The 17,566-nt window shown below is 47.9% G+C and overlaps 3 protein-coding genes across 3 annotated transcripts; 2 read left to right on the top strand and 1 right to left on the bottom strand.

The window, feature by feature from the left end:
- Positions 1–1,260: 1,260 nt before the first annotated feature.
- Positions 1,261–4,624, top strand: LOC123401756 (vacuolar-sorting protein BRO1-like). The gene is made up of 2 exons (XM_045095610.1): positions 1,261–1,911; positions 3,912–4,624. The coding sequence occupies exons 1-2, from the start codon at positions 1,312–1,314 to the stop codon at positions 4,353–4,355; spliced, it is 1,044 nt and encodes a 347-aa protein (XP_044951545.1). The 5' UTR covers positions 1,261–1,311; the 3' UTR covers positions 4,356–4,624.
- Positions 4,625–5,454: 830 nt separating this feature from the next.
- On the top strand, positions 5,455–6,403 carry LOC123401757 (ferredoxin-thioredoxin reductase, variable chain-like). The gene has a single exon (XM_045095611.1). It carries the CDS (start codon positions 5,604–5,606, stop codon positions 6,069–6,071), a length of 468 nt encoding a protein of 155 aa, XP_044951546.1. The 5' UTR covers positions 5,455–5,603; the 3' UTR covers positions 6,072–6,403.
- A 7,052-nt stretch (positions 6,404–13,455) lies between these two features.
- Positions 13,456–17,174, bottom strand: LOC123401755. The gene is made up of 4 exons (XM_045095609.1): positions 16,664–17,174; positions 16,407–16,587; positions 15,030–15,120; positions 13,456–13,734 (listed from the first exon to the last, which is right to left on the bottom strand). The coding sequence occupies exons 1-4, from the start codon at positions 16,767–16,769 to the stop codon at positions 13,708–13,710; spliced, it is 405 nt and encodes a 134-aa protein (XP_044951544.1). The 5' UTR covers positions 16,770–17,174; the 3' UTR covers positions 13,456–13,707.
- Between the last annotated feature and the right edge of the window lie 392 nt (positions 17,175–17,566).

Raw genomic sequence — 17,566 nt, 5'->3', positions numbered from 1 at the left:
GCTTGCTGCAGCCTCACCACTTAATCATACCTCACCTATTAAGCTTTGCTAGTCTTGATACCTTTGGAAATGAGATTACCGAGTCCCCTGTGGCTCACGGTTTAGTACAACACCAGTTGCAGGTACAGGTAAAGGTTACTTGACGTGAGCGCGATGATTGTTCATTTGGAGTTTCTTCTTCTTCTTCATCATCGATCTAGGATGGGTTTCAGGCCGGTAGCCTGGGATAGCAAGGATGGACGTCGTGTTCTTTTCTCGTTTGTTTTCGTCCGTAGTCGGACCCTTCTCTTCTTCGTGATGTTTATGTATTGTACTGATGATACTCTGATGTAGCTTGTGGCGAGTGTGAGCCAATTCCATATATCTCTTCTTTTCAGTACATGTACTTGTAACGATATCCATTCTTGCGAAACGACGAGATGCGCTTCTATTCCTGCCGATGCCCTCGTGCCAAATTAAGGATAGGGTCGCATCTAGGACGTTACAGGACGGGTGGGTGAGGGAGAGGATGGTACCGGAGTCGTCACCGGCTGCACAGTCGCTAGGGAGGAACTCGCAAGGGGACGGGTCGGAGGGAGAGGAGGGAAAGAAGGGAGGTGACGAGTGGGAGGGAGAGGACGGAGGGGGCGGGTGGGAGAGGGAGAGGACGGTACCAGAGTCGCCGTCATCGGCTTCGCAGTCGCTAGGGGAGGAACTCGCGAGGGGAGGGAGGAGCTTGCGAGGGGAGGGCTCAAACCGACGGGGGTTGGGGAAAGTTTCTGAGCCTTTCCACGCTCGCTAGCTCGAACACGTTTTGCGAGCGTGGGTGGTGCGTGACTTGCTCGCTTGGAACTGGGCCAACCTTTCCTAGCCCAAATTCTAGGCCATCCCAAACAACAGAATCTCGGCTAGCATTCCACATTGTCAATTCCAAGCTAATTTTTCTACATCCAAACATGATGTAAGTATATTTGGCCTAGCATCTCGAGAAGGATTTCGTTACAAATCAAATGTCGGATTTTTGAGCATGATAAATCAAACATCTGAGATGATAAATTATGGTATGGCGAGGATGTAATTTTTTCTTCAACAAGCATGATAAAAATTTTGTCTTGTTCAGTTTTTTTGCCGTGTTTGCTAAAAAAATATATCATCCTGGCAACAACACAATATATGATTACAAGAAAACATTATATTTGATGCTACATTCCGGGAAGAAAAAGATCTACGATAGCAAATTCGAATTGAAGGAACATTCGCATGTACTGCTTGAAAACCTGGGGAAAACTGAGGAAGTCTGCCCTTTTCGGGTACCCTTCCTCTTCGCCATCTATGTCGCGGCCGCTCCCCCCGATGCTCTCCGTCCCGGAGAAGAAGACGGCCGCCGCCGAGCTCTTTCGCGACCGCCACTTCTTCAACTCCCCCGTCTTCACCGATCTGCGCGACGCCCGCGCCTCCCTCTCTGCCCCAAACCCCCAAACCCAGCCCCCCTCCTCCAGCCGCGCCCTCCTCCTCCGCTACCACCGCCTCCTCTCCTCCGCGCGCGACGACCCCTGCGCCTTCGACGACAACCTAGCCTTCACCTGGCACGATGCCTTCAGGCCCAACCTCAAGCACACCTCCGCGTCCCTCCGGTTCGAGAAGGCCGCCGTCGTGTTCAACGTCGGGGCGGCCTCCTCGAGGATCGCGGCGGCCGTGGACCGGGCGGCGGAGGGAGGGGTCAAGGAGGCGTGCGGGGAGTTCCAGCGCGCCGCGGGGGCGTTCCGTGCGGTGGGGCAGATGATGGAGGGGGAGGAGGGGACGGTGGATATGAGCCCGGAGGCCGCGGCGATGCTGGAGAGGCTCATGCTCGCGCAGGCGCAGGAGTGCTGCTTCGAGCGCGCTCTCGCGGCAGGAACGTCACCTGCGGCGTGCTCCAAGGTGGCCAGGCAGGTGAGATTGGCTGCCCTTGCCTGCCGCGTGCTTCTTCCCTAGTGACATTGCATCCTTATGATCTATGATTGTTCTAGGTTCGCCTTAGCTTCCCCTCCAATTTCAGGCAGCAGTTGAGACGCTCCAGCAATGTTTTTACTTTACACAAGCTATTACAACTGAAAGAAGAAAAAAAAACGACCGATAAGCTAACCAAGAGCGTACAGGATAAACTCTAGGATCTTCGGGAATCATGAGCCGGATCCTCAAAACATCATAGGATAAGCACCCAGGAAATCTCAGGCAGCAGTTCACACGCTACCTCTCAATCTCCCCAGCTGGAACCAACAGGAAACAAAACTAGACTACTAACAGCAGAGAACCAAAGGTCCTGACGAGAATAAGATCACATCTCAAAAGGGCTCCTTCAGTTCTGGATCCTGTTCAGTCCAGTCTTCCATCCATGAACAGCATGGAACACCTCATTTGCTAGTAGTTCGAACATTCTACTCCTGACTTCAGCATTTCTTGGTCTCCCTGTTTTTTCTGCAGAATAATCAAATCATTAAGAATCTCGCAATCATATTAACTCAAACGCAAGGATAAATGATTTTAAGTTTGTCAAACACTAATTTCCAAACTGTCCAGAAAATAGCAGACACCCCTACCATCATCAAATATTTTCATTAGAAGGTGTAAAGTAGAGGTTGTAAGGTTAATCCAACGTTTATGCCAGTTGCAGTATCCAACTCTCCCTAGCCATACTTTATCTCCCACGTCCCACACACGCAAGGTCTGGATTCTGTCTAATGCTTTCACTGACTTTGACTATTATGATTTTCTCCAACACCTTACGATTTCGGCGTATTATATGTTTTATGCTTGTATCATTGCCATGCTGATATAGTTTCAAGTTTCAGATTAATTTGGTGTACTACACTCTGAGATTATTTTTTGTCGAATACAAATAATTTTCAAGAATATGCATCTTCAGATAGAGAATACTTGGAAAACATAAAAATGTCCGAAGAAAGTTGAGAAAGAGCTTCGCAGGGACCCCAAAACCAGAACAACCGTCATGAAATGTTACCTTGCATGTCTCTGGTCATATCTTGCCTTATCACCTCATCCTCAACCTTAGCTATTAGATCTAAATATGCAAGATTTTATTTTGTTCAAACCAATCAATCTGGTTAGAATTTCCAGTACTCCCCCGTGACAAGAATTATGGAACAGAGGGAGTACTAGATTGGTGAAGTGCCATGTATTTTCTGTGCAATCTAGAGATGGTTTTTTGCATTGAAGTTACGATCATATTAGACCTAAATTCTGCCAGTTTATAACTATTTCTGGTTGCCACCGTTCCGCCATACCCGTGCTGCTCATGCCCAGTTTGCTAGGATACTCCCAACATGGTCTACCATCATGGCTTGATGAGGATCACATGTTATAGGTATTGTGGGGGGAGGGCGAGGTTGGTAACCTGTTAGCAAACTGGTTGTTGCAAACTGAATTGTGACTTCCAAAGCAGGCTTAAGCACCTCCTTTGTCTAGTTTTTCTGGGGCCTGGTCCAGTTTTTCGTCTTGCTGTGCATATGGATGTGTCTTTGAGAGAGTTCCATTACAGGCTGCACTGGAGATGCAATATTTTGCTCTCTTATTTTGGATTGCCTACCTGAGTGCAAGATTGGTGTGATTATATGCCTGGCAGATACTGTTAGCATGATGTGCCAGCAGCATTCCATAAGAAACCATCAGCATTCCGTGAGAAAAGTGCTGGAGTACGTTTCTTCTTCGATTAGCAAACACCGAGCTGAATCAGAATCTTTGCCATAGGCTATTAAAGTACGAGGATCAGTAGGTTCGTGGGCTTAGGGATTTGATGTAAGGTTCTGCTGCTGAAGTGGCAAAGATAATAGAACATATATTTTGCATGTCTGAACATTTTAAATATAATTCTGTTAAAATGCATAGAAGAAAAAGTTGACATGAGAAAAATATTTGCCTCTGGCCTTATGCAGGCTGCCTTGTACTATGAAGAAGCGTATGGTGCACTGGTTATCCCTCCACTGCAGAATCACATTGAAAGATCATGGTTGTCTCACATCCAGTTGAAGGCTGCTCAATTAAATGCAGAAGCTTGCTATCGGTATGCCATTGAATTGCATGAGAAGATGGAAATTGGCGAGGAGATAGCGCGGCTGCAGTTTGGGATTAATGCAGTTGTTGATGCCAAGAGAACTGCCAGGGGAGCCCCTGCTTCCCTTTATGATTCTGTTTCCAGGCTAGAACAAGAGATGAACCAGAACTTGGAGAAGGTAGTGAATGAGAACAACCGCATCTATCTTATGAGAGTTCCAGCAGCCAAATTGTTGTCTCCCTTGCCATCAGCTTCGCTTGTCCGGTCGGCTTCCAAGAGTGAGGTCTTGGATGCAAAAACAGAAACTGGCCTTCAGTCGTCATAACTGAATGCTTTGACTTTGTGAGATGAAGCAATGGCACACATCCTTTGCCGCCGTTGCATGCTAAAGACTGTCTGCTGCAGCAGAGATTATGGAAAAAGTCTCGTATAGTCGTCGTGTATCTAGTGTGTAGCTACATTGTGTGTTGGCATGTCAAGCTAGGACCATTCTAGTTGAAGCTTGATAAATGCTTGGTAGGCTGTTGCCGGTGGGATCACTCAGGTTTCTGTGATGCTCCTTTTGTGCCGTAATGAAAAGTTCATCTGCCGTCAGCCATTTCAGTAAGCACACACTTTTCATGTTTTAGCACAAGCTTACGTAAATTCTCTGCCCTTCGTGTACACAATGATTTATCCTTTCGGTATTGTTTGTTTCATCAGCGTAGAATTGATGATGACAACTTCTAAAATATATGCATGTGGTGTAAGGTTTGTTGCACCGGTTGTAGGTTTCGATACGTTTTGCCGATGGATTGACGACGACACCAGTTTAGATATGAAAAGTGAGAACACTCCATATTATCGGGTTTGTAGGTGTGAGTGATGGTTTCGGATGACTTGATATATGTTTTTGTTAGATCTTTATTGAATAATTAATAAAAATAGATGTACACATCAATTGATGCAAAGGCCGGGTTTTTTTTATTTTTTTGCAAAAAAATATCAGCGTAGAATTGCAAAACCGCTTGCTGCTCTAATCTTAATATCCAATGTGTTGTGTTGTTGTGGATAATTAAGTTCAGGATGTGTGAACACCAACATGACGAGACAATTTCTTAGCAGAAGAAGAGATTTGTACGAGCAATTATATCTTATCGAACTATTTACACTCGACAGGAGCTTATGAATTTCAAGATATTCGAAATGTCTCCCAATATTTATTTATTTCTACAAATGAATTTCACAACTCTTTGCTTACGAATTTCACTGTCTGTCGAGCATTTCGTGATCTGTTGCACCGTTTTCTGAGATTGAGAACGGCCCTGGGCAGCAGCTTACCATGACGGAGCTACAAAATTCTGGACGTTTCCGAAGGCCGGATGCAAACGAAAACGAAAGCGTCAGAAATATTACAGTACGCAACCCACGTCTCGCACATCCTCACTCGCTCGTCTATCCGTTCCTCCACCTCTCGTTGCCCGGGCTCCTATCCTACACCCCTCTCCCGCGCGCCCACCACCTGTTCGACCCGACGCCGCTCCCCTCCACACGCGCCCCACATTCCAGTCGCTCCCCCGCCCGCCCGCCGCCAATGGCAACGACCGCCGCGGCCATGGCGCCTCCCTCCACCTCCGCCTCCGCCTCCTCGGTCCTCCTCCTCCGCCGCCTCCCTTCCCCGGCCTCCGCTGCCCCCCGCCGCTGCCGCCTCGGCCCGCCGCCGCGCCTCCGCACCGCCCGCCCGCGGGTCTCCCTCACCAGCGACGTCTCCTCCTCGTCCGACGTGGCCGAGGAGGAGGCCGAGCACGCGCCCAAGGTCGGCAGGCGCGTGCGCGTCACGGCGCCCCTCCGCGTCTACCACGTCGTCAAGGCGCCCGACCTGGACATCCAGGGCATGGAGGGCGTCATCAAGCAGTACGTCGGCGTCTGGAAGGGCAAGCGCATCACCGCCAACTTCCCCTTCAAGGTCGAGTTCCAGCTCACCGTCGACACCCAGCCCAAGCCGGTCAAGCTCTTCGTCCACCTACGCGAGGACGAGTTCGAGTACATCGACGACGAATGAGATAGACCACTGTACCTACCTCCTCCTCTGTAACAACTGTACATGGCCAAGTAAGCCGACCGCCTTCCCTTTATACAATAATAATGGCCGCAGTGTAGGCGTGTGTATATTGTTCCGGTGTGTGTGTGTGTGTGTGTTTCTGGTGAGAGCAAGGGATGAAGACTGAAGAGGGTAGGAATTAGGAACGCATGAGCAGGAAGTTGATTGCTTGCCTGCTGTCGTTCCCTTGTTCCTCTTCTAATTCAACATCTATTTTTTTCTCAGATGTGGGGAATTGATCGGATAATAATGATTGATAGTTCTATAAAATAACAATGATAATTTTTGCTCTTCCTAGCAGCCTATGCTTGATAGTACTTCTTTTGCTGATTGTTCCAAAACCTTTTCTTTGTCTGATTGGTACAATGACATTGTTGCTTGTAGGAATGTGTATCCTTTATTTTTAATTTAGAAAATATGTGCTGTTTATGAGGGAATTCGGTTAGGCAACAAGTATTTGTTTTTGACATTACGATAAGCATTTGGAGTGCAACACTATATATGCGATTTTTCATTCGATTGTGTTGCTTGAGAAAATACATCGATGTATATAATTTGTTCTTACTGGATGAATACCAACTTGAACTTGGGAGTCCTAAAGTTCGTCTGAATTTGGATGGCCTATGTTGTATAATTACAAGAACATTCTGATGAAATATCTTTTCTAAATCACAACTCTAAGCTAGGTTGTTGGCTGATTTTGGGTAATACTAGAATTTAGTTGTGTCCATTCATCAACATTCTACAGCATTCTATGTTTTTAGTCTCATGTTCAGAGTAACCTCATAGGTTTCTTATAGCAGCTCAAATTTCCACAATGAACAACAATGTAAAATAGGTAACATGACAGATTTATATAAATATTCTTCTAAGAGAAATATATGCAGCCAATATTCTTCTAAGACAATGTGAAGGCACGCTAGGCCTCGGACGCGGGTAGGCAGAGTGCGCACTCCACTGCTAGCCAGCAGGGCAAAGCTTGGTTCTCTAAGAGCAACTCCAACGGAACGATCTATTTCGTTCGTCGCGGTCTGTTTAGGTCCGCGAGGATAAAAAGTCGATCTAACCCGCCAACTCAAACGGACGCGCGTCCGCTTTTCGTCCGCGTTCGGACCCATTCCCCATCCAATTTTAAGCCTGATTTGCGTTGGCATGGACACAAAGCAGACGCTGACGACGCACACGTACTTCATTCCTTGACCCGTCAGTCGGTGGCACATTGATCGTTTTCCACCCCTACTGACAACGCCGACAGCTAGCCCTCGCCTCGTCCCCAGCCCGTTGCCGCCTAGTTCCGGCGCCTCCTCCCGCAAATCCCCAGTGCCTACCCACGTCGCCGGGCCACCGCAGCTTCCCCGACCCCAATACGCCGTCGCTGGTTAGCTTCATCATCCATGCCCGCAAACTGTTTGACAGTTTGCCTCAAGGTACAAATGGACTGCGCCGACGAGTTCTTTTTCCATAATATTCTTCGCGACTCCGATGATTCCTCATCCGACGATGAGGAGATGCTGCTTGCCGTGTTGGTCCATGACCACCTTAATAAGCAACGGCCTTTGTTCCGGGGCATGTTTCGGCATTGAATCGCAATCGAGAGAGCGGCCATATCCTTCTATGGAAGGACTACTTTGATACAAGCAATCCGTTGTTCAAACATCACAAATTCCGGCGGCGTTTCTGTATGGCTAGACATGTTTTCAACCGGATTCGAGAGGAGTGGTTGGATACATGACTACTTCGAGTGCAAAGAGGATGCCATTGGAAAGATTGGCTTCTCATCTTATCAGAAATGCACTGCAACTATCCGGATGCTTGCTTACGAGTACCTAGTGATCTTATCGATGAGTACGTCCGTATGAGTGAGTCTACGTGCCTAGAGTCGTTGTACAAATTCTGCAAGGTTGTGGTTGCAATGTTTGTCCCTGAGTACTTGAGAGAGCCGTCTGCTGCAGACACAACCCGCTTGTTGGCGACCAATGCCAGCCGGGGCTTTCCAGGGATGCTTGGCAGCATAGACTGCATGCACTGAGAGTGGAAGAACTGCCCTTCTGCTTGGCAAGGCCAGTACAAGGGCCATGTCAAGGCTTGCACTCTCATACTTGAGGCTGTGGCCTTTCAAGATCTCTGGATCTGGTACTTTTTCTCTGGCATGGCCGGATCACACAATGTTATCAACGTGCTTCAACGTTCGCCGGTGTTTGCAAGGCTTGCCGAAGGCAACAGCCCGTCGATCGATGTTAACATCAATGATCACAACTACAACAAAGGATACTATCTAGCTGACAAAATCTATCCACAGTGGACCACTATTTTGAAGACAATCTCCAACTCTGTCGAAGAGAAGAGGAAAAGATTTTCCCAAGAGCAAGAGAGTGCTAGGAAGGATGTCGAGCGTGCCTTTGGTGTTCTGCAATCTCGATGGGGCATAGTTTGGTATCATGCTAGAACATGGAGCACCAAGAAGTTGTGGGAAGTGATGACTGCTTGTGTGATTATACACAATATAACAATAGAGGATGAGCGCCCGGAACGTCTCCACGATCAAGGGTTTGAGTTTCAGGGTGACAATGTGGTGCCTCATCATGGTGGAGGAGCGACATCGTTCGCACAACTCACCCAATTTCATCATGAAATGCGTGATTGGGAAACTCATATTTAGTTGCAAGATGATTTGATTGAGCATATGATCATGTTGGCAACCAATAGGTGTATCTTTTAGACAATATAATTTTTAATGGGCTTGTAAAACTTTGCTACATTTTATTTCGATTGTAAAACTATGCTATTTCATTTGCTTTTAAAAAATATGCAAAATATTTTTATTTGTTAAAAACCGGTGGTTAGCCGGCCACGCGGAGAAATATGGATCGGCGTATTGGACGCGTTACCGACCCAAATCATAGACCGGACGAACACAGAGTCGGCGGACGATCCAAACTGACGAAAAAGGGACAAAATCGCCGTCCGTTTGAGTCGGTCGGTTGGAGGTGCTCTAAGGGTGTGTTTGGTTTCTATCATGGGCTGGGATAAATGTGATTGATGTTGCAGCTATGGGAATCACATTTAGATATTGCATTAGATTTTTTACATTTTGTACTCCCTCCATTTCTAAATATAAGTCTTTTTTAAATATTTTACTATGGAATACATACGAAGCAAAGTGAGTGAATCTACGCTTTAAAATATGTTTATATACATCCGTATGTGGTTCGCAATGAAATCTTTAAAAATACTTATATTTAGGAACGAAGGAAGTACTTCCTGCGCCCGAAAATACTTGTTACATGAATGGATGCATCTAGATATACTTTAGTTTTAGATACATACATTTTTATAAATTTGTGCGATAAATAATTCCAGACACGGGGAGTATATCTTAAGTTGGTATAGTCTAGAAGAGTACATGCCAGGTGTTGGAAATTATAAGTGCTATTTACTCTCTTCACACTTAGGGTCGCTCTTAAGCTCCAAACTCCAGCGTCATTGCTGGATTCCATCATTGCCAGAGAAGAAGCGCTTCACTACCGTGACTTCTTCGTCTTCGTATTCGCGCTGGATGATGAAAGTCTTCTTCCTCCGCGGCCGTATCCATCATCCACCATCAAGTTAGGGTGTAGTGGATTGAACTTCTCGCCTCCTTCACTTCGCAACTCACTTCTTCCCCAGTTCATCCGAACGGTAAATAAAATCTATTTTCACCGTTTCGTTTGGAGTTAGCAAAATCTTCAAGTGTTGTTTTCCACTCATATTTTTCAGCACTTACCAATTTCTCTCATATCTTTCTAAGATTTCACTTACTCCCTCCATTCCTAAATATAAGTCTTTTAAGCGATTTCATGAAGGGACTGTATACAGAGCAAAACGAGCGAATCTACGCTCTAAATTATGTCTATATACATCCGTATGTAGTCCTCTAGTGGAATCTTTAAGAAGACTTATATTATGGAACGGAGTGAGTATGTTGCATTGAACCTTATGATTCCCCACTTCTGCATATTCTTCAATCTGTACAAATCTTGAACCAACAACTCACACACTAAGCCAATGTCTTCGTGGTATGAAATCATTGTTTTTAAATTAGATCTTCTTCAAAACAATTTTAGAATGCATTTGGCCGTACATACTTCTCTTGAATCTCTAATTCTTACACAGGTACATGTCCACGACAGAATCGTATGGTTCTCATAATATGAATTCATTTGAAAATTACCTATCTATCTATCAATTATCTATTATCTATTATATTATATACATAATACGGAAGGCAAACAAGGCATCATGTTCGTCCACGTATGTTAATATTATTTGCACAGTCCGATCACAATAATAATAGCTGGGATTTTTTTTGTAGCATCTTAATGTGTAGGTCCAACATACCGGACTATCACGTTGTCAAACATGCAGATATGCCATGTAATTGGATTAGGCACGCATTAGCAAGCCTCATGATAGAAAAAGTCTAGCAAAATAATGTCCACATACATGCACACATATGGTGGTAATTTTTCTCGATCAGAGATAGTATGAATAGAGAGTTGTCCCGTTCGTCGGTACATATAGCCATTTTTTAGGAGGGTATTGATGCTTCTGGTCTGCGTTGGGCTTTCCGTGAAGAGAAACGGATTATCGCAGCACAATGTGGATAAAAATTTCCCTCAATTATGAAACCAAGGTTTATCGAATCAATAGAAATGTCAGTCACAATCGTCTTCAGCGGCTGCATGTAAAAGAGCAAATAAATTGCATCCAACACTCGCAAGAGGATTGTCAATCCCTGTTGGGGATATTACCTGCGGTGTAACCTGCCCTAGCTGGGCCGGGTCACTAAAGGGGCGACTCATCCATTGGTAATACAAGCCTTCGCCCAAGGGGCCCAGGAGCCGGATGGCGGTTCAAGAGCTGTACGGAGGATATGCTGCCAAGGAGGTTTCCAGTTTTAAAAAGCACGGCGACTTAGAGATAAGGAAGACCACGATCTGTAGCATGGTTAGGACTCTTGTAAATCCTAGGGCCTCGACCTGTATATAAAGGCGAGTCCCTGGGGAAGATAGGGTAAGTTAGAAATCATCGAGAGCTAGGTCAGGCGAGTTACGCCCTCCTTGTAATCAAAACCATCATCAATCTACACAAAGCAGGACGTAGGCTTTTACCTCCACACGAGGGGCCGAACCTGGGTAAATCTTAGTCTCGCTTTCGCTCACCCTCTTTGAGTCGCCACCAAGGTACGATGGCTCCTTCATTAAGTCCTTTCACGAGGACATCTGTCGTGACAAAACCACGACAGTTGGCGCCCACAGTGGGGCTAGCGCATGGTGGAGTTGAGTTCTCAAAGGGAGCCCTACCAGGGTCAGAAAGCTATGCGGTCGGCATCATGACGAAGAGCCGTCGCGGAAGGTAGTACATCGATAACTCATTGTGGGGGTGTGATAGCCTGGCTTATTAGGGATGATAGACTACTCATATCAATAATGAATTCCTTCTTTTCCGGAAGCCCATTTGAACAGAACTCTCAGGTTAAGCATGCTTGGCTTGGAGTAGTTCTAGGATGGGTGACCGACCGGGAAGTTGGTCTTGGGTGCGCATGAGTGAGGACAAAGTGCGCAAAAAAGACTAGTATTGATATGTAGGGCCAGTCTAGATCCCGCCAGATCCCTTCGACAAGATCAACATCTTCATCGGCATGATTGGAACACCCGTGCCTGAGCCGGACACCTCCACCGACATCGTCGAGCCGGCCAGGTACGTCCTCCCCATCACACATCAGGACAAGAGACGCCATGTTTTTGTCGGTTTTACGCAGGGAGCCAGCATACAGGACGAACCGGCAGTCCGGGAGGTCACCCCCATCAATTATGATGATAAGTCATCCATGGACGAGACAGATTCAATTCATCCCCTTCACGAAGGACAACTCGAAGGGTTGTCACTGGCGATGGACCCCGAGATCCTTGAAAGATCCGTCGACAAATCGCCATCTACATGGCAGGGGCGGCACAACCTCAGCAGAACCCAGCCGGCAACAATGAGACTGGCGAGATGTCGAAAACCCCGGCTCAAGCCATGGCGGACTTAACGGCGGAGGTCACCAGGCTCATTGTCGTGGTTTTTTCATGGCAGATGTCCTCGTGAAAGGACTTAGTGTTGGAGCCATCGCACCTTGGTGGCGACTCAAAGGGGTTATGTGGGAGCGAGACAGAGATTTACCCAGGTTCGCCCCCTCGTGAGGAGGTAAAAGCCTACGTCCTGCTTTGTGTTGTATTGATGGTGTTTCGATTACAAGGAGGGCGTAACTCGCCTAACCTAGCACTCGATGATTTCTAACCTACCCTCTCCTTCCCTGGGACTCGCCTTTGTATACAGGTCGAGTCCTTAGGGTTTACAAGGGTCCTTTCCTTTTCACAAATCGTGACTCTTAAGATCTCTAAGTCGCCATCTTTCCAAGACTTGGAGACCTCTACTATGGACTCCTCCCGAAGGTCTTGAACCGCCATACGACTTCCGGCTTTACTGGGCCAAAGCCAGAACCACTTGGAGATGAGTCGCCAGCTTTGGTGACCCGGCCCAACTAGGGCGGGTTACCCAATGGATAATATCCCCAACATTAGGCCCTAGATTGACTTGAATTTCTTTCACGCCAATATCCTCACTCAGTTAGGGGCGATTCATCTTCACTCTTCTTATGCACCGTACACTTAAACCGCCATCTGTTGCGGAAAAACTCAAGTCGCCAAAACCACTTCTTGTTGGCGCCTTCTTATCCCTTGAATCTTGGAAGAGATGATGACGTAATCTCCAACGGATCCTTCGGTATCGTTATCCCAAAAATTTCGGGGCGCCATCATGGTGAATCTTTATCTTTTGGCAGTTCCCGCTCGTGGCGCCTCGATCCTAGCGCCCGACCTGATAAATAGGCGGGAGGAAGGGACATGTCACATTTCACCTACCCATCTTGTCGCCCTTCTCTTCCTCGCCGTCACACCGAGAGCCTCATCGCCACTCGAGAGCTCCGTCGCCACCCAAAAACTTCGATTTCGTCTGACAACTCCGTCGCCGCCGAACACCTCGTCGTGGCCGAGCATTTTGACGCCGTCGAACGCCTTGCAGCCGTCGAACGTCTCGCCGCCGTCGAGCACCTTGTCGCCGTCGAGCACTTCGTCGCCGCCGAGAACCTTGTCGCCGTCGAGCACACTGTCGCCGCCCGAGATCTCCGCGACCGTCCGCGCAGCGCTCATGGAGAATGTCACGCCCAAGATGCGACCCTATCCTCAATTTGGCACGAGGGCCTCGTCAGGGATAGAAGCGCATCTCGTCGTGTCGCAAGAATGGATATCGTTACAAGTACATGTACTGAAAAGAAGAGATATATAAAGAGTTGGCTTACACTCACCACAAGCTACATCAGAGTCACATCAGTACATTACATAATCATCAAGAGTAAGAGCAGGGTCCGACTACGGACGAAAACAAACGACAAAAGAAGAACGACGTCCATCCTTGCTATCCCAGGCTGCCGGCCTGGAACCCATCCTAGATCGATGAAGAAGAAGAAGAAGAAGAAGAAGAAGCAAGTCCCAAATGAACAATCAACGCGCTCGCGTCAAGTAACCTTTACCTGTACCTGCAACTGGTGTTGTAGTAATATGTGAGCCACAGGGGACTCAGCAATCTCATTTCCAAAGGTATCAAGACTAGCAAAGCTTAATGGGTGAGGCATGGTTAAGTGGTGAGGTTGCAGCAGCGGCTAAGCATATATTTGGTGGCTAACTTACGAGTACCAGAAACAAGAGGGGGAAGATCTACGCATAACGGACGTGACTACTGATGATCAAATGAATGGTCCTAAACACCTACCTAGGTCAGACATGACCCCACCGTGTCCTCGATCGGAGAAGGAACTCACGAAAGAGACAGTCACGATTACGCACACAGTTGGCAAGTTTTAATTAAATTAGCTTCAAGTTATCTAGAACCAGTGTTAAACAAAATATCCACGTTGCCACATAACCGCGGGCACGGCTTTCCGAAAGATTTAACCCTGCAGGGGTGCTCCAACTAGTCCATCACAAATTACCACAAGCCGCATAGAAATCCTCAATCACGAAGCTCGCGATCTCGTCGGATTCCCTAGTGGAAAACCTCAACTCTGAGATTACCCAAAGCATCACCGGAATCCCGATGCACAAGATATCTCGTCAAAGGTAAAACTAATCCAGCAAGGCCACCCGACGTGTCGACGATCCCGATAGGAGTCGCGTACCTCGTTCTCAGGACACGACGGATGAGCGATGGTTACCACGCCAAACGCCGAGTTGCCCCGGGTAGCGTTGATAAGCTGCTCTGTTTTGGACCAACACTCATGAGGAGCACTGGCCCGGGGGTTGATTAAATTATCCTCGGGGTCCGGAAAGTCCCTATGCAATTTTATTAGGTGTTTAGGCAAATGTAGTACCAAAGTTGGGCCTTGCCAGACCAGCTTTAATCTAAAACGAATTATCAAGGGGGTCCCCATAACAACCCCGATCGTGTTAGGAGCGCTCATTTATGGACCATAACACCGGTAGCCGAAACTAAGGGGGCAAAGGTGGAACAAAACACCAGGCTAGAAAGGCCGAGCCTTCCACCTTTTACCAAGTATATAGGTGCATTAAAATAGATATCATTTAATATGGTGGTATAACAAGGAACCCATGTTTTCACATGGAAGCAACTGCACCTGTAACTAGCAACGCTATCACCAGGGTTAAGCAAGCGGTAACATAGCCAATCAGTGGTTTGCTAGGTCGAACAAGTTGAAGATAATCATGGCATTGTTAAGAGGCTGATATTTAACAGGTGGTAGGCAACGAGACATAAACGATAGAAGCGATAAAACTAGCACGGCAATGATAGTAGTGGTATCTGGGGAAATGATCATCTTGCCTGGGATCCCGCTTGGAAGAAGAACAACTCGGTGAAGTCAGCGAACCGACGTAGTCGAACAATCCTCACATCCCGACACGCTTGCGGAACTCTATCGAGACGGAGGAAACCGGAAACAACCATCAACACAAGTATTCACCACCACAAAGCAAGACATGATGCAACCCTAATATGATGCATGAACAGGTCAAAGATGCAAGGGATGGCATGGCAATTCATCTCACGCAAACTCTACACATTAAGTGAAGCTCGATATGCAAGGGGTTGCATATCGATGAAACTCCACGTTTAAATATTTAATTAACTCCCGTTAATTATCACTGCAATATTAAATGTTGTTAACATGGCAAGGGGTGAAGCGGTGATTCTACATGTCATCCTAGTCGGTTAACACGCGGAGCATAGAACGGAGCTACGGCACGAGAGACAAGCAACACAAGAACATATGCCATGAATGCGTCATGCATGAGAGTTCAACACATCACGACAAGGAGGGAAATAAGCATGGTGTCGTCATGGCGAGCGAGAGGAAGCCATGGCGGAAAATCGGAAACGATGCCACGGCAACGTTCCTATCCCGATACTCAACGAGATATCGGTGACAACGAATAGGGAGCGCGTGCGGGTGATGCCAAAGAATGATGGGGTGATCCCGGTTGCCGGGTTCCCATGTGTCGAGGGCACGACGAAAAGGAAGACAACGTGCAACTAGCGTGGTATCTACAAAACGTATACATCACAACTCATACAAACATGCATGTCTAGGCTATGAATGAAATCGCAGGTGGGAAAAGAAAGAAAAGGGAACATAGGTCGAATTGCAACATAGTGCAGCGGCCGAGGTATCTAAGTGTGTGTGAGCGCAAAAAAAAGAAAAAGAAAGCATGGCAAAAGAGAACTACATGGGACTTGAACCAAGGATCCCTTGGGTGGACACTAGTAGCCCTACCACCAGACTAATTAAGTAGTTGTGTCAAAATTGACAAAACAGCACAAAAGGAATATTGCAAAAGTCGTTGCGCTGGAGTTAACTCCTAAAAAATGTTATATCCATCGATGGGGATTTGATCCCTGGATCCCATGGTGGAGTTGCAAGGCATTTGCCAATACGCTACTGTAGGACTTGTGCTCAAACAAGAAGCAATTCTATTGATGAACAACCCTACGCAGTGTGCAAGAAAAAAAACAAAGATGGGGCAAAATATTGGGGTGTGTGGGAGTCGAACCCAGGACCCCTTGGCTGAGAACTCGTGGCGCTAGCCATTGAGCTAAAGTCGTGTCTGTGTACAGAGTAGGAGCTCTGCCCCATATGAACAGAACGAAGGCCAAGCCTTCCCTACGAGGATTCAGATAACTGGGCATGGAAACCAGACCTACGGGCAGCGGGGCGAGGATTGCAGCGGCTGGAGGCGAGCTGGGGCTGTGTCGGAGGTCGTGAGAACGGGTGAATCGACTCGTTCCCGTTCAGATCCGGCACCTGGCGGCACGTTGAAGGTGGCCGGCTGGTTCCAACGGTGACGAACCATCCATAGCGTCCCTAGGGCTGTTGCTGCTGTTGCTTCAGACAAGTTCAGAGAAAAGTTCAGAGAGAGAGGAAATCAACAGGAGGAGGAAGGGAGAGCTCGGGGCAGAACCAGGTAGTCCCGGCGAGGCACACCGGCGCTCCCAGGAGGTTGGAGGCGCGGGGCTCCGGCGGTGGCGCGGATCCGGGCAAGGGCGGCTTGCACGGGCGCCCTTCATCCTGGCGGGTTCCTGTGAGTGGAACGGGAGGGAGAGATTAGAGGGAGGCGCCTCAGGAGGAGGGGGCAACGAGCGCTGGCCTGGACCTTGCTGCTGCTCCGCCGGCAACCTCAGGCGGCCCTCTCAAGGAGGCGGGGACTCGGGCATAGGCAGCAGGGAGCCGCACAGGGACGGTGTAGGGCCACGACGGGCATGGCGCTAGGCAGCTCTAGGATGGATGGTTGGATTTGGGCAAGCTTCGGTTAGATGTGAGGGGATTGGGCACGGGAGGATCTCGAAGTGGAAGATTGTTTGCCGGGTGGATCTGGCTGGCGGCGGCTGGATCCCGAGGTGGGACTAGGCTCTAGGGTTGGCTAGATTAGGAAACCGAGGAAGGGGAAGACTAGGTGGTCGGGTGGCGGCGGTTAGGAGGATCCCTAGAAATAAGGGGATTAGGTCTAGGTGGTCTTTATATGTAGCAAAAAGAGTTAGGGTTTCGACCCTGCGATTAAATCGGACGGTCGAGATATATAGGCTAGGGTATTCAATTGCAAAACTGATGACGGTTTACGGTAAAACGGGGTTGATCCGGATCCAACGGTTATGACTGCCGGGTTCAGGTCCCGGGAGGTTTTCGGACTAGGTTGCGTGCAGGTCGGTGTACTGTGTAGAGAGGCTAGGCGGAGATGAGAGGGAAAACAGGCATCGGCACGAATTTTAAAACACCGACAGACGTCCGACGGTAGACCGAATACGGTGCCGCTACGGTCGACCGTTCGGGTACCAGACGGTCTCCGATCGCGACGAAATTCGACAGG

Source organism: Hordeum vulgare, chromosome 6H, assembly GCF_904849725.1.
Source record: "Hordeum vulgare subsp. vulgare chromosome 6H, MorexV3_pseudomolecules_assembly, whole genome shotgun sequence".
Lineage (NCBI taxonomy): Eukaryota > Viridiplantae > Streptophyta > Magnoliopsida > Poales > Poaceae > Hordeum > Hordeum vulgare.
The sequence above is the reverse complement of the archived record's forward strand: the minus strand, read 5'-3'. Positions and strand labels throughout refer to the sequence as shown.

Coding starts and splice junctions, on each gene's coding strand:
- LOC123401756 (XM_045095610.1), top strand. CDS start 1,312: ATGTCGCGGCCGCTCCCCCCGATGCTCTCCGTCCCGGAGAAGAAGACG. Junction 1,912..3,911: donor GCTCCAAGGTGGCCAGGCAG/GTGAGATTGGCT, acceptor GGCCTTATGCAG/GCTGCCTTGTACTATGAAGA.
- LOC123401757 (XM_045095611.1), top strand. CDS start 5,604: ATGGCAACGACCGCCGCGGCCATGGCGCCTCCCTCCACCTCCGCCTCC.
- LOC123401755 (XM_045095609.1), bottom strand. CDS start 16,769: ATGAAGGGCGCCCGTGCAAGCCGCCCTTGCCCGGATCCGCGCCACCGC. Junction 16,588..16,663: donor TGCCTCGCCGGGACTACCTG/GTTCTGCCCCGA, acceptor ACTTGTCTGAAG/CAACAGCAGCAACAGCCCTA. Junction 15,121..16,406: donor CAATCCTCGCCCCGCTGCCC/GTAGGTCTGGTT, acceptor CCGTCTCGATAG/AGTTCCGCAAGCGTGTCGGG.